The 11,939-nt window shown below is 44.3% G+C and overlaps 1 protein-coding gene across 1 annotated transcript in view; it reads right to left on the reverse strand.

Annotated features, from left to right (window-relative positions):
- LOC111979222 (disco-interacting protein 2 homolog C-like) overlaps positions 1–11,939 on the reverse strand; it is a 309,794-nt gene that overhangs the window by 139,570 nt on the left and 158,285 nt on the right. The window contains 1 exon segment of the mRNA XM_024009605.2: positions 10,268–10,396. Within this exon segment, the coding sequence (XP_023865373.1) occupies positions 10,268–10,396 (129 nt within the window).

The raw sequence follows: 11,939 nt of genomic DNA on the forward strand, positions 1-11,939 counted from the left end.
AAAATATACATACGCGCCGCGCGCAGCACACACACACACACACACACACACACACACACCACACACACACACACACACACACACACCACACCACACACACACACACACACACATCCCACACACACACACACACACACACACACACAACACACACACACACACACACACATCACACAACACACACACACACACACACACACACACACACACACACACACACACACACCTGCATGTCACTGTCGGACATTTGCACAACAAATAGAGACTAAACTCTGTCATGGCACTGAGGGGATGTCCCTTCCCCCCTAACATACCCCCTCCACACCTGATTCAGAGGGGTTGGGTTAAATACGGAATACACATCTGGGTTGAATGCATTCAGTTGTTTAACTGTCTAGGTATCCTCTTTCCTATTCCCCTCCTCCCCACCTATACAGTGGATACAGGTGTGTCCACAGAAGGCATGCCAATCAGAGAGTTGACAAACACCTGATCCTGACTGAGGGGGAGAATGGCTTCCTTCCACAGTATCAGAGTCAGACTGTAGGAACACTACAGCCCCCTACTGCCCTACAGCCCTACATAACCCTACAGCCCCCTACTGCCCTACATAACCCTACAGAAACCTACTGTCCTCTACTGCCCTACAGCCCCCTACTGCCCTACAGACCTACATAACCCTACAGCCCCCTACTGCCCTACAGAAACCTACTGTCCTCTACTGCCCTAGAGAACCCTACAGCCCCCTAGAGAACCCTACTGCCCCCTACAGAACTCTACTGCCCCCTACAGAACCTTACAGAACCCACAGCCCTAGAACCTCTCACCATTAGGCTGATTCACTGCCATGCACCCAAATCCACTGCAACACACAGACATAGTCTCAGCACAAACACTGTTAGCTCATCCACTCTGTTCTGTTAATATCACAACTCCTCACCCAGGGATGTTTTTAGCTCTACTCTGTCGTAGTGGCTCAGTCTGGGGATGAGTGAGTGTGATTCTTTGTGTGCTTTATTTTGCATATGTTTTGCATACTGTGTCAAGACAGGGCTGTCTGCCTGTGGGCCGGGCCAAGGGAGGGGAGGATGTCTGTCTGAGGGATGACGACTCATGACGACTCATTTCTGAACGAGCTACTGAGAGAGATAAACAACAGAGGTGTGTGTGTGTGTGCTGTCTCTTATACACATCTAGATGTGTATAAGAGACAGGCGCTATATAGCGGACTATATAGGGAATAGGGTGTTATTTGGGATTATAAACAGTGTACAAAACACCTTCCTAAAATTGACTTGCCCCCCTCTCCTTTTATAGCTTAACACCTACAGAAACAATAATGAGCTATAGGGAATCCAGTGACAGCTAGACTACAGTACACTACGGCAGGCAGAGAGAGAAACGCTGAACTAAATGGAATCTATGGGTCGTCACATAGGCTGCGTTCCAGGCTGACTACATTGCAGACGCATGCCATATTTCACAATGCATGGAAAGGTGCATCGTCTGCAATATAGAACGCAACCATAGACTGCAAAACGTCATTCCATTAGGAGTGGGAACCCCTTCCAGAATGATGTTAATGGTTGCTGTGGTGTTGTTCTCAGACGTTGATCAATGGTTGATTATAGTCTGTTTGTTTTCAAAACATTCATCTACTTCTACCTGGGGGATTGTAGAATCCTTTTCTTTTCTCTAGTTGTTACATACGGAGGGATAACTCATTTCACTAATTCACTCTCCCCGCCAAATAGTGACTGTTGGAATAATTGATGGGTTCAATCAAGGCATTCTTCAATGCTGGTTCAGTGGGTTCTTTAAGCATCGAGCAAAGTTTTGGCACTGAAAAAATACAACTCAAAGGGCATTTTAAACAGACTACTTAAAACAATGTGGCACCTGCCTAAAGCTCAGATTCAAAGTGTACCCTCCCGACTACCCAATAAAAAACTCAGGGATTGGGAGAGCAGGGAGTGTCTAAAATCAAACAGAACATACATGTCAACAAGCACCACCTCCACATAACTGGAGCAACCATCCATCTGCTTTGTGTCAAAGACAAAAAGCATTCTTGAACATGCAGTCTCTTATCTTGCCCAGCAAATAAATACATGTATTTCTCACCATTAGATCAATAAATATTTCACAGCCATGAAAGCAACCAAAACTGCTTTCTAGACCTTACCTGTTTCCTGCAATATTGATGTTGATTTTCCATCAACACCGTGGCTCTCATTCACAAAGGGTACTCCACACACTCAGATTCATACGATCACAGTACCCATTAGCCAAAGCTATCCATGGGTTAGCATCACTTCTCTTCTCCCAACTTTTCACACAACTGTAGCTAGAGCAAGACACCACTTTGACATTGAACGCCACACTTGATCATCAGAAAGCAAATGGGTGCGGGGCAGTGGCTAGAGCAGGGCAGGGAGGGGTTGACTGCCCCCTTGCACGGTCTGGGATAGTGGGATACTGACCCTGCTTCTCCAGGGGGGGCTGCTGCCAGACGAGCTCCGATCCACCTGATCCAAACTCACAGGACCGCCTCACCACAGGACCAGGACCTGAGTTCCCATTCTCTACTGTGACTGGGGCTGGTGTGCCCAGGAGACCTGGGGCCTTCCTAGTTTTCCTCTTCAGAGAGAGGTGAGCAATGGGCCCTGCGTGTGAGGAGGGGAAAACCTGAACCTTAAATCCAGACTACGGCAACCACACAAGGCCAAACCAAGTCACTACTGTAGCCAGATGGAGGGAAGACACTCTGCAGGGTCTCTCTGCAGGAGGCAATAGCCATATGGAGGGGAAATATAATATGTGTTTCAAATGGCACCCTATTGACTTTATAGTGCACTAGTTTTGACCGGCRCTGGTCAAAAGTAGTGAACTAAAAATGAAATAGGGTGCAATTTAAGACACATCCATAGATGAGGGTGGGGGCGAGGGGTATGGAGAAAAGCAACTTATCTACACGGGCAGGCAGAACCACACTGATGGAAAGGGAGGGAGGGAGAGGGGATGAAGGGAAGAAGGAAAATGCTTTTTCTTTAGCCTTTTAAAAAAGCAGACACACACACACGGGACTTCGCTGGTTCTTTTGGTCTTTCGGCCTCTAATGGGAGCACAGAGGCGAAAACAGAATCTGTAACTTCACAAGTTGCACACCAGGAAAGGATATCCTCCCTCCTGAACTGACACACCTTAGCTGGAGCAGAGACATCCACAAACATCAGCTGTTTGTGACAAAAAACGCTATTTGATTCGTCATGGACAACACCTCTGAAAAACCAAGGATTTTAGAGAGTTAGCTCTCATAAAGTTACCCTAATGACAAACTATCCAGTTTGATGGAAATTAAATCTAATCTATCACAACGACTCGGACTGTTGTTACAAGTTGTTTTGATTTGATCGATTGGCCAAAATAATCTAGGATCTGATTGACTACTCTTAAACTGTTTAACTGCAGTGTCAGTGCTCGCTAAGCTGGTTGTTCCATTACATGTCCAACTATACTAATACCCTGATACATGATATCACATTTCCTTAGTTCAGTGAAAGTCTACCATCTACCCAAGCACGAGTCCCCAGGTTTCTTCCAAGTGCTGCTTCAAAAGTGTCCCCCAAACACCAGAGTAAAACATCACATCTCACTGTATTAAAAATGTTCTCTTCACCGTAGTAGAAGAGCCAATCAGCAGTTGGTTCTACTAGCGGTGTCTGACAAACCCTAACTGTCCAACGGTACCCTACTCAACACTGTGACATCCTACTTCTAGACGTCTGCTACAGCTGTGTACTACCTGACGGAGCCTCCGGTGTGGTGTCTGTTCTGTGCTTTGTCATCTGGTAGCAATGCAAACTTGTGTTCAGCAGCAATGAAAACAAACTAGCCACTAGAACAGTTTACACACGACAACCATTGGAGAACAGCAAGGTTTCGTGTCATAGCTCTTCTAACGTATTGGTTGTTTCTGTTATTTTGCGTCCTTCCAATTGAACATGTATTTTATGCAGTGACATACAACTAAGGGGTTAACTAATAAGTCTAGGTATAAGAAGTAAACAAAAAAAGAGAATATTCCCAAACAGGAAGCATTTGCATGGCTAGTGTTGTTGGTGCAATGCCTAGGGGTTGGAACATTAAAGGGAGGTACAGGATAGGTGAGGGGTGATGTCAGCAGCACACCACACATAAATATACACACACATCGAGTGTTAAACACGCACACGACGTGTACACCGCACACACAGTGCACAATACATACCCCGTGGAGGTGCTTGATAGACGCCAACAAAGGGAGTACTTTTCTCCATCATTTTGTCAATGTTCAGCCTGCATTTTTATTTATTCAAATTGAGAATTTTGTGTGCACTGGCCTACACACATCTGACCTACTCGTCCATATGTGAAAATGGAATTATGTTTTCTTTGAAAAAAAATTACTAAAATGGAAAAGCTGAAATGTCTTTGAGTCAAATAAGTATTTCAACCCTCTTTGTTTTGGCAAAAAAATGCGCCTTAACAGGTCACATATAAGTTGGTCATGGACACAACTGTTGCCATCAATTCAGTGGTTTTTATTACATGATTTTTGAAATGAACTTACCTTCGTCTTTGTACACCAACCATACAATTATTCGTAAGTCCCTCAATCGAGCAGTGAATTTTCAACCACACAGATTCAACCACAAAGACCAGGGAGGTTTTCCAATGCCTTCGCACAAGCAAGAGCACCTAATTGGTAGATAGCTGACATTTGATAATCCCCCTTTGAGCATAGGTGAAAGTTATTAATGACATTTGGATGGTGTATCAATACACCCAGTCACTACAAAGATAACAGGTGTCCTTCCTAACTCAGTTGCCGGAGAGGAAGGAAACCGCTCAGGGATTTCACCATGAGGCCAATATTGACTTTAAAAAACAGTTACAGAGTTGAATGGCTCTGACAGGAAGAAACTGAGGATGGCTCAATACATTGTAGTTACTCCTACAATACTAAACCTAAATGACAGTGAAAAGAAGGAAGCCTTTACAGAATACAAATTTTCGCAAAACATGGATCCTGTTTCACAATAAGGCACTAAAGTAAAACTGCAAAAAAATGTGGTGAAGAAATTAACTTTATGTCCAGAATATACAAGACCTATTTGTTCGGGGAAAATCCAACACATCATCACTGATACCACTCTCAAATTTACAAAGCCATGGTGGTGGCTGCATCATTTTATGGGTATTGTTTGTCATCGGCAAGGACTATGGATTTTTTAAGGGTAAAAACGGAAATAGAGCTAGGCAGAGGCAAAATCTGAGAAGAAAACCTGGAATGTTTAAAGAATAATGTGCAAATATTGTACAATCCAAGTGTGAAAAGGTTAGACTTATCCAGAAAGACTCACAGCAGTAATTGCTGTCCAAATGTGATTCCAACATGTATTGTTGTGAATAACTTATGTAAATTAGATATTTCTGTATTTTCATTTTCAATACATTTGGCAAACATTTCTAAAAACATGTTTTCACTTTTGTCATTTGGATTATTGTGTGTAGATGGGTAAGAAAATATATAATTTTGAATCCATTTTGAATTCAGTTTAAAAAATTAGGAATAAGTCAAAGGGGTATAAATACTTTTCTGCAGGCACTGTAAGTAAGACAAACATACCCTAACACACAGAGGTAGATACAAGTAGGTAAGTAATGTTTACTAGTTGAAGGGTGGGTTTGTTTACCTGACTTACCCGGAGTGTGTCTGGCCCATGACGTCTGCTAGCCGGCTGGCCGCCCGCTCCTCCGCTCTGCGTGGAGGAGGAGGAGGTGGTGGAGGAGGTTGTGGAACCGTGGATGGCCCTGCTGATCCAGTTCTCCATGTGATGCTTGCGCTGGCTGGAGGTGGGCGTGCCCTCACCCTGCATGGAGCCCTCTTCCTCTGAGCCTGACGACGTGTCTGGAGAGACGGGGGGAGTGGAGCAGAGAGGGAAGAGAGGGTTTACGACAGCAGGGAAAAACACACACACATACACGGGCGCAACACAGGCACACACACACACAACCAACACACACACACAACACCACAACACACACACACACCATCACACACACACACATCACACACTGATGTCACTGTTCGGACATTTGCACACAAATAGAGACTAAACTCTGTCATGGCACTGAGGGGATGCCCTTCCCCCCTAACATACCCCCTCCACACCTGATTCAGAGGGGTTGGGTTAAAATACGGAATACACATCTGGTTGAATGCATTCAGTTGGTTTAACTGTCTAGGTATCCTCTTTCCCTATTCCCTCCCTCCCACCTAATACAGTGGATACAGGTGTGTCCACAGAACGGCATGCCAATCAGAGAGTTGACAAACACCTGATCCTGACCTGAGGGGGAGAATGGCTTCCTTCCACAGTATCAGAGTCAGACTGTAGGAACACTACAGCCCCTACAGCCCCCTACGCCGCTACAGCCCTACATTAACTTCTATCACCCCTACTTGCCCTATCAAGAACCCTAACAGAACCTACTGTCCTAACTTAGACACCCTACAGCCTACAAAACACTACCGCCCCTACGCTACAGAACACCTACTGTCCTCTACTGCCCTAAGAGAACCCTACAGCCCCTAGAGAACCTACTGCCCTACAGAACTTCTACAGAACCTACTGCCCCCTACAGCACACCACCAGCCCTAGAAACCTCTCCATTAGGCTGAATTCACTGCCATGCCAAATCAACTGCAACACACGAACCATAGTCTCAGCACAAACACTGTTAGCGTCATCCACTCTGTTTCTGTTATATCAACAACTCCTCACCCGGGATGTTTTTTAGCTCTACTCTTGTCGTAGTGGCTCAGTCTGGGGATGAGTGAGTGTGATTCTTTGTGTGGCTTTATTTTGCATATGTTTTTGCATACTGTGTCAAGACAGGGGCTGTCTGCCTGTGGGCCGGGCCAAGGGAGGGAGGTATGTCTGTCTGAGGGATGACGACTCATGACGACTTCATATTTGAACGAGCTACTGAGAGAGATATAACAACAGAGGTGTGTGGTGTGTGTGTGTGTGTGTGTGTGTGTGTGTGTGGTGTGTGTGTGTGTGTTGTGTTGTGTGTGTTGTGTGTGTGTGTGTGTGTGAGATACAGTGGCCTCAAACCTGAAACATTATTGACCTTTTTCTAAAAAAAGAAAATCTGCATGGACTAACTTTGTAAAAGGTGTAAATTTACTTAATGGGTTTTATATGAGTGGACATAAATATAAGTTTGGTCTTTTCTTGGCCAGACTAACCTACACAGTAAATGTTCAAAGAAAAATGCTATTATACGATTGCTCTAATATGCCCACTGTCTTTCCTAGTGACAGCAGTGAGAACAGACGTAACCTTTGCTGGGCTGAGGGAGGTCCCCTCCAGCATGCAGCATACTGTATGCTAGCTCAAACTATAGAATTACATACAAATTATAGGATTCTATGGCTCCAACACCCTGCAGGCCACTGGGGTTTCATCTGCCCTCCCTCCCATCTGCCCACAGGGATGTCTGCTGCAACCAGTGAAATTAAGCCAAAGGGGGTAGACTAGGGCAACAACACTGGCAGCTCTGCCCCGCCATTGGCCATTTGCCACATAGAACGCTGTCTGATTGGCCAGCGCTATGTAGAGTGTGCCTGATAGGCCAGAGGTGTTGGTCAGTATGCAGTGTCAGCCCCATTGGTGACAGTTGTCAGTCAGCAGAGCTCACACCTGGGCTCTCCTTGTTGTTGACACTGGGACAGATAAGAGTGTGTGTGTATATCCTATATAGCATCCTGTTTTGAAAAAAACTACCCTGTATACAGTATGGTCTTAATACAGTACTGGACGTCAGCATTTGATTCGCCGGTCCCGTGCGCCTTCAATGTTAATTACTTTGATTATGCTTCTTCTGCTGAGGCTGATAAGGTGTTGTAGTGTTGTGATACTGTGCGCGCACACACACACACACACACACACACACACACACACACACACACACACACACACACACACACACACACACACACACACTTAGATGGGAATAAAAGCAGTGGCTTTTGACAAGCTGGTCAAAACTAGTGCACTATATAGGGAATAGGGAGCTATTTTGGGACACAGGCATGTACAAAAAAAAGCGCCATACTAATTACTTACAAAGACAGACAAGAAAACAAATAAGGAGTGGAGTCCATATCGGAGTTGGCAGGTTGTGGAGGAATAGTGTGCTCCAACGGAATACTGCTGCTTGCCTTGCTTGGTATGATGGGTGTGTGTGTGGGAATTTTTCCCCACATGCACCCAGCCTTGCAGGCAGTCAGGCACAAACAACGCCAGCGCTCTGTCACTGTTCATTCTCCCTCAAGGGGCTGTTCGCTCTGCATAGAACAATTGTGCTTCCTTATAAGAACTGTGCCTGCCCTGCTCACTTGGAATCATGTGAAAATGTGCTTGTGGCGATTCCTAAATGGATGTCAATCGTGTGTGTGTTCAGTAAATGAATCCCTGTAGAAGCCTCACTCCCAGCCTTCAGCACTAATGCAAATAAGATGGTCTCATATCGCTGTCACACACACACACACACACACCTCTGTCCACGCCACTCCATAACACAGCCCTCTCTCAAAGACACTGTCCACTCCCTAAACCCCTGGCTGGGTGGTGGTATGCCGTGTTACATTATTATAGCTATACAGTACAAGACAGGCGATAATGTCAACACCTTATTGCTGTTGTCAGTGATTTAGCACACAGCCAGATGTTGGTTAGTGYGATACGGCAAAGGGAGAAATGAGCTCTAGCATCTAACTTGCTAGTATTATTAACCATATACTCCTTCTATAAGCTGAGCATAAGAGTGATGGAGCAAAAGAGTCCCCTATTCTCTATTTAGTGCACTATGCGCCCTCCGGAGCCCTGGTCAAAAGTAGTGCACTATATAGGGAATAGGGTATAATTTGAGATGCAACTGAAGTCTGTAGTTCAGCTCTTATTTTCGCCAAGGGTCTGAAAGAGGTGACTGAAATTGATGGCAATCATAATTATCCTATGGAAGGTCAAAATGGCGGCTCATCAATCAACTGTTTTTAGCCAGCATGAGCAACAGCTTCAAGTCGAGTGAACCACTCCCATGGTCATCTATGACATCATGTCAGTACTAGCTTKTTTCTGCCCTTAAATCATGTGCTCCTGTCACTGACAGACTGGGGACGTTTTATCTATGACGTCTCTGGAGTGCCATCAACTCTGGTGGTAAAATACTACTGAACTGAAGCGTTAAATTGCTGTTGTATCTAAACGGATGCTATCCTAAAAAAGTATTTCTAGATGCACAAAATCAAGAGGAAACAACTTAATCATACATTAACGTCAATTACTCTTTCATATTGACTCATTTAGTTGRAATTCCATCCAGTCAAGAAATAACGTAGATACTCTTCAACAACGTATTTGTGATAAATTGATGTATTTCCAACCCAGGCTGGTTGAACTGACCAACACACATACACTGAGTATAACAAAAATGAGCAACACCTTCCTAATATTAAGTTGCACACATACACAATCCATGTCTTAACTGTCTCAAGGCTTCAAAATCATTATTTAACCTGTCTCCTCCTCTTCATCTACACTGACTGAAGTGGATTTAACAAGTGACATCGATAAGGGATCATAACTTTCAGCTGGTTTCACATTTACATTTAAGTAATTTAGCAGACGCTCTTATCCAGAGCGACTTACAAATTGGAAAGTTCATACATATTCATCCTGGTCCCCCCGTGGGGAATTAACCCACAACCCTGGCGTTGCAAGCGCCATGCTCTACCAACTGAGCCACACGGGACCAGTCTCATGGAAAGAGCAGGTGTTCTTAATGTTTTGTACACACAGTGTATACTTTTCTACTCTTCCTGATTGACTAGACATCAGATTAAACACACACATTGGTGACACTGAATGAGTGAGTTAGTGAGGGGGAGGAGCAGGGACAGAGACAGGCTGGAGGCATATTCACGCCTCCGGGGTGAAGTTTCCCCTAGYTACAGATCTAGGATCAGTTTCCGCTCCCCCAATCCTAACCTAAACCATAAGTGGGAAAAATGCAAAACTGACTAAAGATCACGACCAGGGACAATGTCACCCTACATCAATATTCAGGCGTACACACAAGCCACACACATACACAGTGCAGTGGAGCAGTCCCAGGCTGCTATGATTACCTTGGTGTCCTATATGTTCCTCACCTGGGGGAGTGTAGGCATCCATGGAGGACTGCACGACCAGGGAGCGGCGCTTGGAGGGCATGGGTACTGCCATTTTACCACGCTCCTTCTGTTTGGCAAGAGCCGCCTGCACAGCCTCTGTGTGGACATCTGCAAAACACACAGCGCAGGACAGACATGTTGGAAGACCTGGCACGAAGATCAGGTTTATTGCGGGACAAATGAAATGAGTCTGTGGAATGTATATTTCACTAAACAATATATACTGTATATAATTAGAACAAGGACAACAATTACAGTATATATTGTAGTTAAAGTATATTATTTTAGGAAAGCATAGGCTTAGAAGATTAGGATGAAATAATCACTGTGAATGTAGCCGAAATACCACTTCAGAAGTTCCACAGTGTATGTACAGTAACAAGCAACGTTGTTCATTTTCGATAATCTCAAGGTGGTAGTTGTCTTCTTCTACACTGGGGACTTCACCGCTGTTGGCTTCTCACAAAAGCAAGACGACATCTCACTCTAAGTGGACTAATCTAACCAAACAAGAGGCTGATAAAACATTGTGCCATAATGTAACTTATAAAAGATCATAAAGAAAGTTCGGTTTTAGTGAGGAAAATCTATTGCCAGTAACCTATGCCCTTTATGTCTCAATGCTTTAGTGGCCCTGTTTAGTAACGGCCATTGAGAACAGACTCTGGCTGTATCCCAAATGGCACCCCATTCCCCTTATAGTGCKCCACTTTGACCGGAGCCCTATGTACTCTGGTCAAAAGTAGTACACTACAAAGGGAATAGGGTGCCATTTGGGATGCACKCAACYCCTTTGTGGTTGTCATGTATTCTTTAATTCAACATGAATCCTGTTTTATAGGGCTGTACCCTAGGAACTTGCGTGCCCATTGGCTGCTCCCTCTATGTCTGGGTCTGAATAATGTCTCCAGACAACTGAGGTTTAATGTGAGATCATTGTGTCCAGCCCTATAATAGGCTATTCATAAGAGCACCAATAGCTGTGTGTAAGGCTAAGCACTGGTAAAATACAACAAAAACCATGATGCAAACCAACAGGAAGTATGGTGCCATTTGGGGCACAGAAATGTGTTTCTAAGACAAAGCTAGAACACAGTGCCAGAATCTGTGGCTGGTATGTTGAAGCTGTCTGCAGACCACAGAAATGATTAGCCTTTTGATATATATACTGTATATGAATATATATAAAAAGAGAGGTAGATAAATATATAGAGAGAGAGAGAAAGAGAGAGCGAGAGTGAAATAGAAAAAGAGAAAGAACCTGGGGGGGAGAGGGGGGAGACAGAGATGGGTGGGTGGGTGGGTAATGAAGCAAGTGGTTCATTGGTCTAAATAGGAGTGATAAACAGCATTGGGGTGGTAAATAAAAAAGCTTTTTTTTATGCATTTAGCATTAATAGTGAGACTAAAAAAATCAAAGCTTTTGATAATCCAAATGAATTATGTTACCACAAACCAAATGTAATTTAGTGTTTAAAATGCAGTTCTCCATTAGTGCTCCTATACTGTCCTATAGTAACTGCCAAGTTGCTAACTGTACTTCAGGAAGACAACTCACAGGTGCATGGTGAAAAAACTACAGCACACTGGTAATATTGGGTTTTTCTCATTTGTATTAAGTTTCCAACTGTATACCATGAGCTTGAGGTTT

Source organism: Salvelinus sp. IW2-2015, linkage group LG19 (genome assembly GCF_002910315.2).
Source record: "Salvelinus sp. IW2-2015 linkage group LG19, ASM291031v2, whole genome shotgun sequence".
NCBI lineage: Eukaryota > Metazoa > Chordata > Actinopteri > Salmoniformes > Salmonidae > Salvelinus > Salvelinus sp. IW2-2015.